The sequence below is a fragment of the Peromyscus californicus genome, unplaced genomic scaffold (genome assembly GCF_007827085.1).
Source record: "Peromyscus californicus insignis strain IS unplaced genomic scaffold, ASM782708v3 Scaffold_1__1_contigs__length_55948999, whole genome shotgun sequence".
NCBI lineage: Eukaryota > Metazoa > Chordata > Mammalia > Rodentia > Cricetidae > Peromyscus > Peromyscus californicus.
This window is the reverse complement of record NW_026294492.1, coordinates 21,808,959-21,826,956: the sequence shown is the minus strand read 5'-3', so window position 1 is coordinate 21,826,956 and position 17,998 is coordinate 21,808,959. Positions and strand designations below refer to the sequence as shown.

General features: G+C 51.0%; 1 protein-coding gene across 1 annotated transcript in view; it reads right to left on the bottom strand.

The window, feature by feature from the left end:
• Positions 1–17,998, bottom strand: part of Plb1 (phospholipase B1) — a 98,870-nt gene that overhangs the window by 15,671 nt on the left and 65,201 nt on the right. The window contains exons 38-45 of the mRNA XM_052746199.1: positions 16,847–16,942; positions 15,946–16,017; positions 11,101–11,166; positions 7,270–7,330; positions 6,673–6,731; positions 4,562–4,629; positions 4,252–4,295; positions 3,943–4,042 (exon numbers count right to left, since the gene is read on the bottom strand). Of these exons, the coding sequence (XP_052602159.1) occupies positions 3,943–4,042; positions 4,252–4,295; positions 4,562–4,629; positions 6,673–6,731; positions 7,270–7,330; positions 11,101–11,166; positions 15,946–16,017; positions 16,847–16,942 (566 nt within the window). The remainder of the gene's footprint in view (positions 1–3,942; positions 4,043–4,251; positions 4,296–4,561; positions 4,630–6,672; positions 6,732–7,269; positions 7,331–11,100; positions 11,167–15,945; positions 16,018–16,846; positions 16,943–17,998) is intronic.

The following is a 17,998-nucleotide window of genomic DNA, read 5'->3' as shown; positions in this document are numbered from 1 at the left end:
AGCCTGTGAGTTTCTGTTCCGCAGAAGCTGCAGGCTGGTTCTCAACCAGGGACCTGGGGCGGACCACGGCTCCAGATCCTGCTGCCCCTGGTTGGGACAGGAACAGGGCCTCACTGGCCTCTTATCTAGGCTTTGGACACCATTCTCAGAGATCCTCCCTCCCCCCGCCCCCCCTTTATCAAGTCTTTTCACTACAAGCTGAGCCTGTTTGGTTCTTACTCGGGTGCCTGTTTTAAAAATAATCTTTTTCTTTTTTTTAATTTTTGAAAAAGTCACGTTCCTAAATCATTCCCCAGATTTCCTCTTTCCAGGCATGACGGCTCCTTCCACTGCTACGTCTGAGCCCCAGTGGGCAAGCCTCTGGTCCCTTTAGTCTTCTCCACTGTTACCTGGATTGTGACACTATTTTCCTCCTCCCCTCTTCCAACAAGACAGGATAGGAGAGACAATACGGGCAGGATGGGACTCCTTTTGTCTCCCCACTGTTTGATATACAAAAAGGTACACTGTTCTAGATACTCAGTCACGTACGGCAGTGGAATAGTATGCAGCCGTGAAAAGGAATGAAACCTTGCTGTTCCCGGCAGCCTAGGTGGACCTGAGATAACTGTGTGAGTGACAGATATGTTCACTGCATGAGATACGTTCACGGCTTGAGAGCGGTGATTGTCTCACAGGTACACAGGGGTCAAGACTTACCAAACTGTATACCCTTGAATATGTGTGGTTTATTGTGGGTCAATATTACCTCAATGAAGCAGTTTCCTTAAAAAGACACATGTATTGAGGCGGGTGTGGTAGCACACACCTGCCATCCCAGCACTTGGGATGTAGAGGCAGGAGAATGGGGAGTTGAAGGCCAGTCTTGGCTACACGGTGAATGAGAGGTCAACCCGGGCTACCCGAGACCCTGTCACAAAACAACAAAATTGATCTGAGAAGTTAGGTGAGCAAAGAACACATAGCCGACCTAAAGAGCCAACACAAGATGGTGACAGGCTGTGTGTGGACACAGTGGGCAGACACAACAGACGGACACTGGCCAGCACTCAGGGTGCCATCCCTGCCCTTCTCATGGACAGCTTATGCACCTGGGATTATAGTGACAGGCGCCCACCTTCCCTGTAGGGCCCAGGGTCTCTCTTTGCGGCTGTTCCCACAGCTCTGTGAGTTAGCACAGGTCCCAGGCCTCAAACAGCATGTCCCGACATCACCCTGCCTTTCTAAGTGAGAATCAGAAGGTTCCAGTCTGCACGGTTGCCGTACAAATCACCTCCTTTCCCCAAAAGGGGAAAGTTCCTTGGCGGGACTAATTCTTTCAGAGCAAGGATTGCACTTTTTGACTCTATGGTATCACTCAGTAATGCAGTGAATTACTGAACACATTTTTGCTTGATGATTAATGGAAGGGAGATTAGCTGTTGAGTAAAACCCTGAAACTAAATATCCCAACAATGGCAAACTTTCGTGTGCACACGGACTATGTGCCGTACTCAATCTTTCCAAGGCTTATTTATCCCCTTTAATCCCATGACAGCTCTGAGAGACAGGTACTATGATTGACCTCACTAGAGAGGAGCAAACTAAGTCAGAGATGCTAAGCAACTTGGCCAAGGCCACAGAGCCAGCAAGTTTCTGAGTGGAGACTCGAACACAGAAGATCTGATCTCTGTGGACCTGACAATTACATGGGTCCTGGGGATTCAAACGCGGGTCCCTCACGTGTTACCTTTCTCTTCAGATGAACTCACACTTCTCCACACCAATGAATGACAGGGTAGAAACAAGGAAAAGAGAGAGAACAATTCTCAGCCCTTCCTTAAGCCAATGGCTTACCCTTGCTTCCCCCCCAACACTGGACACGGGTGATGCCTGCAGGTGTCAGCTACATCTCCTGTCACGGCCTTCGCTCAGGCAGGGATGCTAAATAAGGCAGTAAGAAAAGGGAAAAGTGGGAGACGGGGGAAGATGGCCCAGGGGGTAGCGTGCTGGCTATCCAAGCGTGAGGACCCGGGTTTGAGTCCCCGGAGTCCACGTCAATCCAGGTACAATGGTGCACACCTGTAACCTCAGTGCTGAGGCGCAGGCAGTGTACCCCTGGGGTTCTGGCCGGCTAACCTAGCCCTATCTATCGGTGAGCTCCAGGTTCGGAGAGAGACCACGCCTCAAAATACGGGGTGGAAAGGCAGTGAGTTGGCTGGGTGGGAGAAAGCGCGTGCTACACATGAGCCAGACATCCTGAGTCCGAGTCCTGGAAGCCATGATGGAAGGAGAGAACCTACTTCTCAAAGATGGCTTCCGACCTCCACACATGCTCTTCCCATGTGTACCCCACCTCTCTCTCTCTCTCTCTCTCTCTCTCTCACACACACACACACACACACACACACACACACACACACACACACACACACACACACAAAATAAAATTACAGGACTGGAAAGATGGCTCGAGAGTTAAAAATGCTTGCTTGCACAGGACAAGCATCCAGTTCCCATGCCAGGCAGCTCACAACCTCCTGTATCTCCAGCTCCAGGGATTCCAATCCTCTCTTCTGGCCTCTGTGGGCACGGGAGCATGCACGCACATGCGCATACACAAGGTAAATCTTTAAAAAAATAATTTAAGGGGGTGAGTTACTGAGGAAAGTGTGACATCGTCCTCTGGCCTCTCCTTGTTGGAGTGTGTGTGCGCGCGTGTGCACCTGAATGCACACACTCACACCCAAGTCCATACCACCCCCAGAACCCCATGAGGGGGTGGGCGAGGAAGAGACTGGGGAGCCAGCCCCCCCCCCCCCCCCCCCCCCCCCCCGGTGAACAAAGCCTGGGCTCCAGTAATCCTAACAGTAACTAGGTGCTGGAATAATGGCCCACAGTGTTTTGTAGACAAATAGGTCCTTCTTGTGACACTGAGAAAGTATCAACACTTCTGTGGCACCAAGATTCAAGCAGAGCCCCGGGCCTCGGTTAGGCTTCCAAAAGGAATGTTCTCTGTAAGCAGAGAGTCAAGCCTGTGCCGTCTCCCTGGTGACAAGGACACAGCATCCTCCTGCAGAGCAAATACCCAGCACGCTCCGCTCTGCTCCATGCAGGAAATCAATGAACCCGGTCGGGCATTTCAGCTTTAATTACCTGGGATGCCGTCAACAACAGAGAGCCCAGTGAAAACAAACCAGTACCATGCTATTTGAGGGGCCCCGACATCTGACTCTCTAGTGTCAAAACACGGCTTTTCTTTTTTTCTTTGAGATCCAGGGATACGAGGCAAGACAGAGAAACACAGAGGAAGAGGACTGAGTGGCCCCTGATGCCGAGAGCCACCCTGCACAGGCGACTCACGCCCCTGATAGACAAGAGGTGGGACTGGCATCAGCAGGGACAGTCTGCTCGTGTGGAAGTGGATGGCGCCTTCGGCTTCTTAGTGCAGTGGTCAGCGCTATGTGCAGGAATGGTCTGATCTAGGGCATCCCTGATAACTTGCGAGGTGACCTCTGCTATTTAAGAAACTCTCTAGCCACAAGGTCCGCAGCACAGTACCCGTGTCCAGGGGTGTGAGGATTACAGGAGATAATCCATGTGGAAGGTCTGGTGTGGGCCCAGCATTCAAGGAGTGCGGGGTACTGAGACCATGGCCAAACTAGGTCCTAGACACTGTGCCCCTTGCTTTGAATCCCGGCACTAGGGAGGCTGAGACAGGAAGTGAGATGGCTGGGTGGAGAAAGGCATATAAGGCTTGAGGAGATAAGAACTAGATCCCTTTTCGGGCTTTCCAGTCTGAGGATTCGTGGAGATAGGATTTCGCCTTTCATTTGGCCTGAGGACTCGGTAGTGATGAGAAGTTTCTCTAGTGGCTTGTTCCTTGTCTCTCTGACCTGTCAGCATTTACCCTGATCCCTTATCCCCACCTCGATCTCTTTGTTGGTCCCCATGTCAACTCACTGAGCTCTGGCCCCTTCTTCTGCCACATTGAATCCCGCCGTCTCTTCCAAGGTACCGGTAGAGAATCCGAGGATGGAAGGGTTGAACTTCTTCAGTATGTCTTTAAAGAGGGGTGAGGCAGAGAACACAGGGGACAGGAACTGAGGTGGGCCTCTAGTTTGGGGGTCACAGGTGTGTGTCTGGAAGGGGCTAGCTGACTCCCTTCCCTGCAGATCACTTCCTGTGTCTCCAACTCTAGGCAAAAGGCCCTGGCCTGGGTGAGGGTCATGATGGTCGTGGTACCAGGACCTCTTGGCATGGGTTACTTACTGGGCAGTGTGGTATGGGTCTCCAACGTGCCATCTCCTCCAATGCTGGGGAAGAGAAAGTCACTTTGTCAAGGCCACGCTGACCTGCTGCCTCCGGGGTTGCCACAGGTAGGAGACAGGCCGGAGAGATTCTACCCTCGGGGCATCGCTCCTACCACCCTCAGGGCTAACACAGCGTCACAGAGTCTCCTTGGATATCAGAGTTGGGCCTGGGGACCTACGCCTACCCCCGAGCAGGTGGCGGGGAACCCACTTCTTGTACCTCTTTAGGGGAATATTTTCTATAGAGAGTGAGCCGAGAGCACTCTTACCTCCAAGACAGCCCCCTCCAGGGGGTGGTTAGATTGCTGGACTCACTTGGTCGAGCTCCAAAGGCTGTCTGTGAAGAGCAAAGGGAAGCTTTCAAAAGGCTGCCACAAGGCGATGAGTTAGAGGGCCTTCAGGCAGGCCCTCTGGCTCGTGCGTAGCAGCCAGTACTCAGCTCGGCCTTTTCTAGGGAAGGCCCCTTCTTCTGTGTCTACACGTCTAAAGTCTGAGTTCTTTTCCCAGACCTTCACGTGGTCCTGCTGACTCTTTCTGACCCGCTCCCCTTTCCCCAGTAAAGGTCCTCTCTTTTACACTGTTCATGTTCTTGGAGGCGCTCACATGTCTGCTGCGGACAACACTGGTATCCCATCTGACCTCATGGAGGCCAACACATTCCCGCCCTGCCACCAGGGCTGCCACGACGCCCTACGTCTCTTTCTGCCATTTACCTCTGACTCTGACACTTCCACGTGTCTACCTTGCCTTCAGGGTCTAAAGCAAAAACACCGTCCCTGGTGTTGGATGCCACCATCCAGCATCCACGTTCTGATCCCAGGGTTTGCATCCTGCATTTCTGACCAGGCCACGCCTCAGATGGACGCAAGCTGACCTGGCACTACCTCCAAAGCCTGAAGGCCTTGAGCTGCTCTGCCCTGTCCTTGTCCTCCCCTCCCTTCCCCTTCCTGGACTGCTGAACCTCTTCCTCCCCAGGCCCACAAATCCCTAGTTCCTTCTCTCCCATCTCTGGCCACATCGCTCCCTGCTATCCCGGTCAAGGCAGGGTCAAAGTCAAACCCCTATCCCGTGGGGACATCATCATCTGTGGTCCATCCCCCCCCCTTGTCGCTTCCTTTATTCTACTTTCTTTTCTATGAACATTTCTGAAGCGGCCTTTTTAAAAATTTTTTCTTAATAAAAACAAAAGAAGCAACCTCTCTTTGGAATTTACCAAAGTAACACGTTTGCAATAATCAGGGAATTAAACAAAGACTTAAAAAAAAAAACAACTTCATCTCACCACAGGAATCTTGCCCCAAGACTAGGGGTGCAACTCATCCTGTAGGGGGCTTGCCTGGCATGCATGAAGACCTGGGTTCAGTTCTCAGTGCCGAATAAACTGGGTTCAGTGGTGTATACCCATAATCCCAGCACTCCAGCGGCCGATGCCAAGAGGGATAGGGGTTAAGGTCATCCTGAGGCTATGCAGGGCTACTTGAGATCTTCTCTCAAATTAAAAAAAAAAAAAATCAATATTGCCTCAGCAGGCCCTGGTAGCTCATGCCGGTAATACCAGCCGTTGAAAAGCTAAGGCTTACTGGGAGTTTGAGGCTAGCCTGGGCTTCAGAGCAAGTTGGAGTCAGTCGGGGCTATTTATTGAGATTCCCAACACACAAAACAAAACTGAAAGAATCATGGCCCTGACAGTCTACTGCATCTACTATACATTACTTCCTTCCCCTGCACCCGTACACATGTCCCACCGGGGTGAAGTCATGGTTGTTGGGGCCTGGTGTACACTCTTCACTACATTTTCCCATGTCTACACCACAATTAAAACACTTTCACGTCCATGTGGGGCGGTTTGGTTTCCACAGGAACGGACATGCCTTTTGAAAGTCCCATATGTCACCCATTCACTCACGATTTCCTCCCCGGTAAGTTTCCTGCTGTCTTAGCCGGAGGGCTGTGACTGTGTCAACCTTCCTTTTTAGAACTGCTGAGAGAGCATGGTGTACAGAGCAGAGTGGCTAAACAGTTGACTAATGCAACTGAGCCAGGACCAAACTGGGTTTCCCCCTGTCCTTAAGGAACATGTCATAAGTGGGGTGAGGCAATGCGTCACTAAGACCTATCACTCTTTAGGACTGTGTCGATGGACTTGAGTTCAGGCAACTTTGGGCATGTGCGTTATACTGATGTGAGGGAGCAGGGTGGGGTGCAGGGAGACCCTGTGCACGGGGTGAAGTTTAAGTAGGGCTAAGGAAGATGGGGGGGGGCTGGGATGCATGCTTCCTGCCTGGAAGGGGACTCCCTGCTGAATGCTAAGGAAGAGCTGACTCTGCCGAGCCAGGCGAAACTTTGTGGGGGCCACCCTGGCCCACGGCGCAGTACTCACAGTCAGGGAGTCACCCATCGCTGCCACCACCTTGATGTCTGCTGGTCGGAGCTCGTGGACTAGGAGAAAGAGGCAAAAGCAGAGTGGACGGGTGTTGGCCTTTTACAGCGTGCGTTCAACAAGGCCAGGGAGTCTGCGCTAGCCTACGGCTCCCTTATGCTGTTTCTAGCCTAAAGGTTTACTGGTACTGCCTCTTCAATTCGTTCAGAATGCTAAGGCTCTGAAGAGCGTGGGCTTGATGGCTACCATCCGGCACGCTATAGGTGGTGGTCCAGCAGAGTTCCAGTGTGGTTCACATGGAATAGGCAGCTAGGGCCACATCCCTGCCTGCACCTGTCTCACCAATCGGGGAGGCCTGAGGAGCTGTGCTGAAACTTCAGAGAGACAAAAGTATTACTCGGGGGGAGAGGCCTGAATCCTTCCATATTGGAGCCCAGCAGTAGCTGCAGACCATCTTCTCCGGGGGCCTCTGAGCATCTAGCTCTGCCTTGAAACGGAACCAGCAAGGTCTGCTCAACTTGGCTCCAGGGTGCACCTACCTATAGTTCTCTCACCCAATGTGGTATTTTGTGAAAGGGGTGTGATGATTTCACTTACCTGAGCTGGGCACACTGCCAGAAGGATTCTGCTCTGTGCACAGAAAGTCACTACCCCAGTTCTGAGTCAGAAGGAGAAAGATAGAGGATAATCACTCACATGCAAGCAAGGTGCATCCAAGAAGATTCAGCCAATGAACCTAGAAATACATCCCTGGATGTATAGTTAACTGCAGGTGTGGAAAAAGGAAATTAGAAGTGGGCTTCTGTGCATGTGTGCACATGTGTGCACAGCACAGCCTTTTCCTTCCTGACTTATCTATATTTGAATGGAGCCAGCAGCCACAAAATAAGGCAGAAAGCAATGAACTCTTACAACCAGTTCTTCAAAGGACACAGGTTTTATACATCTAACATGAACAATTATAGGCATGCTTTGATGTGTGTTAACACTAAGTTGACTGACATTAATTATGACACCAGAGTCTACACAACCATCCATTAAGATATTTTTACGAAAATGCTGAATTTTTTAATAGCAAAGCTCTTGGCTTCTGCCCATCTTGCCTGTTTTGCTATTTAACCCAGAGCCATCAATCCCTGCCATGTGCAGAAACAAACATCTGGCACACTGGATACTTTTGGTCAACTGTCCTTGTCTCTGATAAAGGGTGGATTTTCCAGGTGCCAGGGGAGTCAGGGCAGGTGGGAGGTAGAAGGCACAGAAATGCCAATTCAAGCCAACCGGTGAACTAACTTTCTCCAAATACGAGCACACTGGGTGTGGAGTAACGCCTCCCCACAACTGTTGGACTGATTTTCTTGGAGTGTGAGTGACTGCCAGAGCTTTGGAAAGGTCATCCAGAGACAAGTCTTCTCATGTCCCTCCTGAGCAAATGAGAAGAACTGTCAATCAAAACACAGCTTTCACCTCAGAGGGACGGAGGATAAACCTTCCATCAAAACACAACTCCCCTTTAAAGGGAGAAAAAAAAAAAGGTGATTTTTTTTTTCAGCCAAAAAAAAAAAAAGTGACCATAGCCCAGGAACATAGATTTAGATTGCCCCAAATAATATGTTCTAATGTAGAAATGGTTCTGTGAAGTTTTTATAGTCACAGAACAAAGAAATACATTAACGGAGACATCAGGTGTCCGGGTAAAGAAGGAAAATGTCCTCTCAGATGTTCTCTAATGACATTTTTAGCTTCTGGGTTGATGGAAGGTAGTGGTTGTCTGCTTAGTTTCATGTATTTTTAAAAAGTTCCCCCCCCCCCCCGCCCCCCGAGAGTCACAAGGACTTAGGTTGGGCACAGAGTTGGACAATGAATAGCTCCCAAGGGGACTAAAGACAACACAAGACTGTTTGGCTCTGGATCTGTAACATTCCAACTCTCTACATTCCTGAAATTGTGATCAATCAACCTTCAAGACTCTTTGACATAAGTGTGGCTTCTGTGGGGGTGGGGGAGGGCTTCACCAAACTGTCTCTCAAACATTTGCTTACTCCGGTAGATCCGTGTATCCCCGGGGCCTCCTCAACAGACCACAGTGATTTCCCCCATCTGTTTAGATGTAAGATGGAAGTCAAGAACGGTCACACAAATACTTGGGAAAAGTGCAACTTTGAAAGAAAGTTCTAGAGCTACCAAGCACATCATGGGAATCGCTGATGGTTGAGCATGTTCTCTGTGACACACGCAGATTAGACTTGAGTGTGTACATCCGTCACAAAGGAGAAGACACCATGCTGTTACCTCAACCAGGACCTGCCAGGGGTCTGCCATCTTGCTCTATGTACACCAAGTGGGTCCAGGAAACCACCCAGGACTTTGTAACAAAGGCAGTGTTTATGTTGCCTACTTTAGGCAGCCATCTATCAAAACGAGAACATACCTTTCTACCCTGAGCTTTAAACAGTGGAAGGAAAGATCCCTAAGAACAAAGATCCAGGAGAACAGGCCGAGCCCCACTACCCACTACTGTCCATCCAGTACTTAGCATAGTGGTTGTTCCTCGTAGTCTGTTAAGGAAGTGGAAAATGAACAGATGAATGCCTGGCTGACAAGACTTTTCAGTCACACGGGAATTTGGTCACTGGTTCAAGCAGGACTCGACACCTTTGGGTTAACGTGAGTCAGAGAGAATCCAGAGAGCCTGGAGATGATGTAGCTCCCAGCCACACCGCTGGAATAGGACGTCCCACTTGACAGTTCCTTGGCACCTCCACACAGGCTATTCTCAGTGCTTTGGTTGGCTTATGAAAGCTCTGTCTTCTAGGTGTGGCAGTTCCCACCTGTAATCCCAGCATTTAGGAAGCTGAGGCAGGAGGATCATGGTGAATTATAGCCCAGGCTGGGCTATAGAGTGAGATCATATTTCAAAAACCAAACCCAGATTTAAGTAAAAGCCAGGTGTGGTGGTGCACGCCCAGAACCCATGGACTTGGGAGGTGGGATAAGAGATTCAGGGGTTCAAGGTCATCCTTGGCTACATAACAAGTTTTAGGACAGCCTGGGCTACATGTTACTCTGACTCAAAAAGCAAGGTCCCCCTAGTCACGGATGTCTGGTACAGTCTCCATGCTGCAGCCAGAGAGGTCTCTTAAAGGCATGTACCAAATCCTCAAACCTCCCATGGCTTCCCATCTGAAACCTAACCTTCATTCCCAGGCATCCCGGCTGTGTGCCCTGGCCCTGCGCACTAATGTGATCTTATCTCCCACACTGTTTACTCACCACAGCCACATGCCCTGACTCCAGCCACTCTGACTTCCTTCTCCTCCTCGATTATACTCAACTTGCTTCACCCCCCCAGCCTCCATGCTTTCTGGCCCTTTTGCTTGGCATTTTCTGGTCCTCCAGGCAGCTGGCATCTTTTTGACCTGCATCTCTCAGTTCAAATCTCCCCTTCTCAGACAGGCTCGGCAACCATGATGCATCAGAATTGGCCACCCTTCCTGTGGCCGGCCCATCTCCCTCCTTTGAGCAATGGCTGTCCCTACCTGAAATGATCACTTTAGTTATGTCCTAGATGTCTCAGCTCAGCAGATGGGACTCTCTGTAAAAGCTGAGTCCCATCAGTTTCTACCGCCCTGAAATAGTGTATGACACATGGTAGGTGCTTAATAAACAATTGTGAACTCTCTACTGGGCTCTAACTACCCAGGTCAGGACCATGTCACATGCGTCTCTAAATCCCCACCAGCCCTCAGCATGAATGTGAAATGCTCGAGTCTCTGACCAGGCCTAGGTCCTTCAAGGTGTGGTGTGGTGTGGTGTGGTGTGGTGTGGTGTGGTGTGGTGTGGTGTGGTGTGGTGTGGTGTGGTGTGGTGTGGTGTGGTATGGCACAGGATCTGGCAAGCCACCTTTGGAGTGTCGATCCTTAAAGCCAAAGAGCTCTCTGAAAGCTCCGAGCGGGATTGAGTGACTTGTATTCAGTTAAGGTCGGGGCTTTGGTGTGGATATGCGTCAGCTTCCTGTCATGCTCCACCCCTGGCACAGAGATTCCTTCCCACTCAGTTTAGGGTTCCACCTTCAGGAAGCTGATGGCACTTCATGACCCCTGCCCCACACCCCCACTGTCCACCTCTGCAAGACTGAGACGCTTAATTACGAACAATGTCGCCGAGCCCAGGACAGCAAAGGTCGGTGCACGCTGATCCCTGGCACTTCCTCTGCTTGGCCCCTGACGTCAGGTAGACAACTTGAGAACATGTCAGGACCGTTCTGGGGCCTCAGTTCCGGACCCTTTTTTTGTACATTCCAGTTCCCAGTATGTCAGAAGGATATATTTGGGCTTAAACTAACAGTGAAATCTGCACCACACCCCGAGTCCCTGGCAGGTAGGACTAGCTTGTGTCTGAGAGGCACAGACATGAGTCAGAGGTTACCTCAATGGCTGGCTTGGAAGGGTACGTGTAGTTGCTGTTCTGGAAGGTTCTCAGGAAGGGCTCATCCTAGGAGGAAAAAAAATTGACCCGGGGAGGTTATCTAACAGCATGGAGGCTATGTATGAGCTAACCACCCTGCCTTCTAGGTTTATTTAACAGAGTTCTGCATCGAACAGCAAAGAGCTGCGTAGACACAATTTCAGCCATTCCAGAAGGGTTTTTATAAACCATTATTAGCCAGGGAGGCACAAATAAAAGGCTTAGAGAAAGTTCAACACATTCTGCGGTCTGGGCTCCATGATCTCATGTAGACCATAGCAATTACGCACATCTCCACAGTCCTCGGTCTTACCTATTTTCTTATTTTTTTTTTTTTTCTGGCAAAAGACTCACATTTCAGCAATTTTCTTTCTGGAGAAAAGTTATGATGATCAGTGTGTTTTATTACCTGTCTTTTTTTTTGTTGTTGTTCTTTCTCTCTTCCTTGTGCCATATGTGTTTATGACTCACTGTAATTTGGCTTCCTGTGTTTTAGGTCATTTTCCCCCCTTGACTAACCTGTTCTCCAGGAAGGCCCTCCTCACCTCTCTGCTGTACAGCCAAAGCTGCTGCAAGCCAGGGGGACACCCCAGGCCACGCAGTGGAAGGTGACGGGTTAATCAAAGAAGGGTGGAGGCGGCGGCCAAGGAGAAAATCAAACTCGGAGAAAACCCACAACCGAGCGAAGCCAAGTCAACCTAAGACCTGGACCAGGAGACAGTGAGGTCGACCAGACCCAGGGGCACTCAGAGAACATGCTTATAGAGTAGAAAGGCCAAGGCTGGGGGGGAAAAATGGGAAGCCAACAGTCAGAGGTGTGGAGAGATGTGAGGGGAAAGTCAGACCGTTGGAAAAGAGGTCTTTAGAGATCGGTTCCAGGTGCTGTAAACTATGTCTCCGTGGTAAACTCAGCTGGGAGGGGTTTTATTTTGGCTCACGGAGGGGTGCAGGAGAAAGAGGGGAGGAGAAGGAAGAGATGAGGAGCAAGAGGATGATGATGATGATGAGGAGGAGGAGGAGGAGGAGGATGATGAGGAGGAGGGTTAAAATGTTGAAGCTAGCTAGGTGGGGGCGTGGTTACACACGCCTTTAATCCCAGCACTCGGGAGGCAGAGGCAGGCAGATCTGTGCGAGTCTGAGGCACCAGCCTGGTCTACAAATCGAATTCCCTGAGAGCCAGAGCAGTTACACAGAGATACCTGTCTTGAAACCCCGCCCCTCAATGCTGAGGCCTGTCTTCCCCTTTCTCTCAGTCTCAGCACTCCAGTCTGAAACAGAGACGAGCGGCACTCAGGCAACGTTGCCAGTGAGAGACAGAGAAGCTCGTAATGGCATGCTGCATCGTTAATTAGGCAGCCTCAGATCAGTGTCGTCAGCATCCGCCTCAACAGTCACTCCGGAGGGCAGCCATAGTGCCTTCTACAAACGATCGACCTACACCTGTCCGGCTCCTGTACCCAGAGAAATACCGAGAGGAGGGCAGGGGGAGATTCATCCATCAGGCACAAGGAAGAAAGACATGAGACACTCCTAAGCAATAAAGACCAGCAGACCTAGAACTGTGGAATTTTTTGAGGGAACCGACACAAGACTTGGGGACTTGCATCCCTCAGGACAAGACTGGGCGTGGGGGCGCTAATTATGATTCTCCCTCCACAGAGACGTCCTGGCTGGAGTGGAAAGGCACAGTCCACTTTTACCTTTCTGGAAGAGCTAGGAGTCTCAAAACTATTCATCTGACCCCAGGAAGCCTGAGTTGGGGAAGAGGAGAATATGCCAAAGGGATCAGAGGACAAAGGGACCTTGGAATTCTGCTTTTATTGGCTCTTGGTTGCTTGGTGCACATGAGTCAGGCTGGTTTAAAAGGCCTGGGGTGTGGCTGATGACATGTGAGATTCCTGGCTGCGAGCCTGAGCAGGTAGAAGGGACACTGCCCGGCGGTTTCCGTGGGCTGCCAAGGAGGCAGAGTCCAGGCAAGAGCGAGCAGTTGAGTCAGTGGCTGGAGAACCCGACTGCTGCATAGCTAGATGGAAAGGTCTGCAGAGAAGGAAGGGACTTTTCTGATGGGCTATGTATACATTTAATCTCCTCCCCCGTGTCTTGGGTAGGAGCGGCAATCTTATGCCATATGTGGCTTCCAAGAGGAAACGTGTCTTAAGGGTTTGGAAATCTAGGATGGGTGTCTGGGAAAGAAAATAAAACAGTGGAAGGGTGAGAGACTGTGGAAGCTGGAGCTATGAAGTTCAAGTGGGGGGGGAGAACTCTAGAAATAGACCAACTTCAGAGTGAGGATGTACACAATAAGACCAAGACCAGGATGTCTGGGAGGGGCCTCGTTTTCAGAGCCAGAGAGAGGAATGCCATGAAGAGGTAGGAAGGGAGGCAACCAGGAAAAAAAAAAATGGAGGTGCTTAAGCCTTCCCAAGTCAGGGAGGGACAGATTCCAAAGGAGAGAAACGTAACTATGACCGAGGTCAAGAAGAATAAAAGCTGGAAAAGGGCAGAGCTCAGCTCTGGAGTGAGGTAAAGGAGGGGCAGAGAGCTAATCAAGACTCAGTTGTACAGAACTCGCCCAATCTGCGAATACATCCTAAAACCACGGTGTACTGTGAAGTCACCCTACCCGGCGCAGCGGAATGTGTTATCATGGTATCCGTGAGGCTGGGAATGGAGGAGGAGAGGGGCCCTTCTGGAAGTACTCACTCCCAACTCGCTGCCTCCGCCCCTCCCTCATCCCCCAGGTCCTGCTTGTGGCTTCTATGTTTAGACACAGCCTGGATGAAAATATGCGCTGCCTGTCCTGCTCATCAGCTCACACGGAGAGACGGGTGGACTTTTGTGTGGCTCCGAGGCACATGGCAGAGAGCAGATGGCACCTGAGACACTGTGCTGTGAAGCTGGGCTGGCCAACAGATGGACCCTTTTGGAATGGGCTCCAGGGTTGCTTAGCAACAGCTTCTACTGGGCTGGGCTTTTACAGGGCTCTAGGAAGCTGGATCTTTCCTCAGTTCATCAATAGTTAGGTCAGGTTCTGTCCGGAATGGAGGAAGAAAGCTTGAAGTCCTAAGGTAGAGCCTCACCTCTTTGGGGCTCCCTGCCTGAATTGGGACAGAGAGGGGCATAATTTGCCTTGGGGCTCACAGTGAAGGGACCTCCCTGACCCAGGGCCGGGACCTCAATTTGGCATATAATGTTTGTAGGGAGGAAGAGCTCATGATGGCTGAGATTTGACACTTTGGAGGGGACTCTTGTAGTTGATATCCAATGTGTTCATATCCATTATTAAAGTACTGCAAACCTCAGTTATAGGCTGGGGAGATGGCTCAGTTGGTAAAGTTTGCCACCGAAGTATGAGGACTTGGATTTGGATCTAGAGCCCATCCAAGGAGCCAGATGTAGAAGTTTGAGCCTGTAATCCTAGACCGGGGGAGGTAGAAATGGGGGGATTCATGGGATTTCCTAGTCAGCCAGTCTATAGCCAAGTGGTTAACTCCAGGGTCCTTAGGAGAGCCTATCTTAAAACTAAGGTGAAGAACAGCTGGAAACATCCAACATCAACCTTTGGCCTCCGTGTACGCATGCATGCACACCCGTACATACAAGGGCTCACAAAGAGAAGGAAAATGAAATTCTTATGGTATGATCACTGCTGTAAGTCTTCAAATGCCCCTTACTGCCCAAGCTGTCCAGGTCCCTCCCCCCTCAATGCCCCTGGGCAGCCTCAGGAAGCGGCAGTGAATCTCCTCACACATGGCATTGAGGGGCCTCACCCAAGCCCTTTTGCCCAGCATCTGATCAATCGTTGGTACTCAAGCTACCCATGCACGCTGATAACTACATGACTCGACTTTCTCCTCTGCTTGGGGCACTAGATCCAGCCATTGAACCCTCTGCTACCACTGCCCTGATCCCCTCTTCCGGCCCCTCTTGCTCATGGTATATCAGAGGAAGCCAGGTACTAAAGATTGAGATGGAAAAGACAGCTGACAGGGAGCACGGAGCAGGATAGGGGCCTCCCCTTTTCTTGGGATCCCCAGCAGATATCCCAAGGGAGCTGCAAGCCTAGGCCGAGGCTCTGCCTGGTAAGCAGGGGGCGGGGTGCTGGTTGCAGCCTGACCCAGACTGGAAGGAAACCCAGCCTCCCACATTAGGTCAGGCACTCTGCTTTTATGGCCACCAAGGGCTCTCTAGCCTTGGCCTTATTTGGTTAAAAAGCCATAAGACAAAACCAGAAACTGAAGGCAAGGGGAACGTGAGCCTGCCCCCACTCCAGGCCTGAAGTCACGTTGAACATATTCCTCCTTAAAAGGAGCCCTTGTGCTGCTCCTGATGCCAATTCAGGCTGGTCCTCTCGAGCCCTCCCGGAGGGTAGCTCGGGCTCTCCCGTCGTGACCCCCGCTGTTGGCCCTCTTCGTGGGGAGAACACCGAGTCCAGGCTCTGGGCTCCCGGGTCCCTCTCTTGGCCCTTCCACCCATATTTAGACCCTCCCATCCACTCCACACTCTCTTGTCCTCCTGGCTTCTCCTGCCCAGGCTCCTCTTTGTGAGGACCCAACTTTATCACCCATCTCCAAGGAAGCAGCTCAGCCACATTTCCCTCTCCCCATCTCCCAAGTCCATCTCTCCGCCTAGGGCTGAGCAAGCTCAGTTGGAGGAGGAGGAGGAGGAGGAGGGGGAGGAGGAGGAGGAGGAGGAGGAGGAGGAGGAGGAAGAGGAGGAGAGGAAGAGACAGAGAAGGAAAAAGAGGAGGAGGGACAGGTCTGGCCAGTTTCTGAGGACAGACCAAGCAAGTCCCTCCTTTACTACCTGGGTCGGGCAGGCCATGGCTATGAATGCTCTCAGATCCAAAGTATCTGTTTTCTTTCCCAGAGGTTCAAGCTGATCGGGGAAGAAAAGAAAAATACACCAGGCTTGTTTGTTCCTGCTGAAGAAGTGAAGATCAGAACTTCATTTTGGGGGTGTGGCTTTGACTGGAGGCTCTGTCAGGTGCTGGCAAGCAGGATCCAGAGCAAGTCAGGCAGCTTCTCTGGAAACTCAAAAACGCTTCCTGTGAGAGTGCGTGTATGTGGAGGGGCTGAAAGGAGATTACGTGGTTTCAACTGCCTAGCATATGCAGTGGTGGACAGAAAAGGTTGAATAAATGAAGGTTTTCTGCTGGTGTGTGTGTGTGTGTGTGTGTGTGTGTGTGTGTGTGTGTGTACGTACGTACGTGCGCGCGCACATTTAGGAGTTGATAACCATGCTTGTGTATGGAGGTCAGAGGTCAGTGTGTCAAGGGTTTTTTTCTCTGTTGCTTTCCACCTTATTTTTTGAGTTAGGGACTCTGATTAAACTTGGGAGTGTGCTGTTCCAGTTAGACTGGCTGGCCGGCAAGCTCCTGGGATCTCTGTCCCCCCAACACTGGCGTGATAGCGGTCTGCCCCCCATACCCGGCTTTTACATGAGCCCTCAGGATCTGAACTCAGGTTTACCCACTGAGTCATGTCCGCAGCCCTTCTGATAGGTTATGTAGACAGCGTCCCTCCTGACAGCTGACAAGGGGCAGCTGGTAGTGCAAGCTGGCCAAGTCAGTTTCCAGGATTCTCCATGGCCACTCTGTAGATATCTAACTGATGTGCCAGCTGCTGTCCCTCTGGGCCCGACCCACATCGGTTAAGCTTGGTGCTTTGCATTAGACTACGCTGCCAGAAGCCGCCCTTTATCTTACCATATTGGCCCAAAGGGCTCTCGAGAGCTGAGAGTGGAACTTCTGATTAGGGAGGACGCAGTCTGGGGCAAAGAAGGATGTATCTGGACGCCCATCCTGAAAGAGACAAACACTTCCTCAAGGTCCTGTGGGGTTAGAGGGAGCCAGAGGCCATGGGATCCTGGGGAATGACCACAACATACCCTCTTCCCTTTGAAGAACATGCCAGGGACATAAGGGCATTCCCACAGATAAAGAGCTTTGGGTGACCTAAAGCAATACCTTCTCTGGCCTCCACATTCTCCCTATTTTATTTAAAAAGTGCTCTGTTTGGGCACATTTGTAGAATCTCTAACTCATGCTGTAAGTGAAGAAGCTAGTTTCTTAGCTCTCCAGGGAGTCTTGGGTAGTGTATTGGTTAATACTGACGTCAACCTGACAGAGACTGGGTGACTTGGGGTGGGAAGACCCACATGGAATGGGGTACTGGATTGCACAGGGAGAGAGCTAACTGAGGACCAGCATTCCTGGCTTTCTGCTTCCTGACGGTAGATGCAATATGCCCGGCTGGCTGCCTCATGCTCCTGACCCTGCGGTCCCTGCCAGGATACATTGTGTCTCTTCTTAAACTAAAATGTGAGCCAAAACAAGCACGCCCTTGCTTAAGCTGCTTGTCGCAACGAAGAGAAAAGTAACTAATAGTAAACTAGCTAGGGTGTGATGGGGAGTGGGGTAGGGGAACTTCCTTGCTAATTCTCAGCCTCCACAATTAGGCGGAGAGGATGAAAGGGCAGACCAAGTAGGCCTGGCTAGGGCTGACATCAGGCCAGCAGGACACCTGACTCCAGTTCTTCTCTCTGGACACACCACTCTGTGTTCCTTCCACCTTCCCCCCAAGTTGTCTGAGGTCTTGGGATAGAGGCCTTACCTGTTCCGCCCACACAGCCAGCTCTTCTGCACTGAGAGGAAGTGCCAGGCAACATGCATGGCCAAGGGGTGGGAACACAGCACAGGAACTCCCTTTCATAGCCACAGGGCCACATGTGAGGGAGACCACATGTGGCAGCAAGTCACTAATGTAGGCTTGGATATCTGTGAGTCTTGCCTGTCTTTTACGTTCTTTCTGATTTTTCTGGGAAGGCTACAGCACATCTATTCACTTTCTGTTCTATG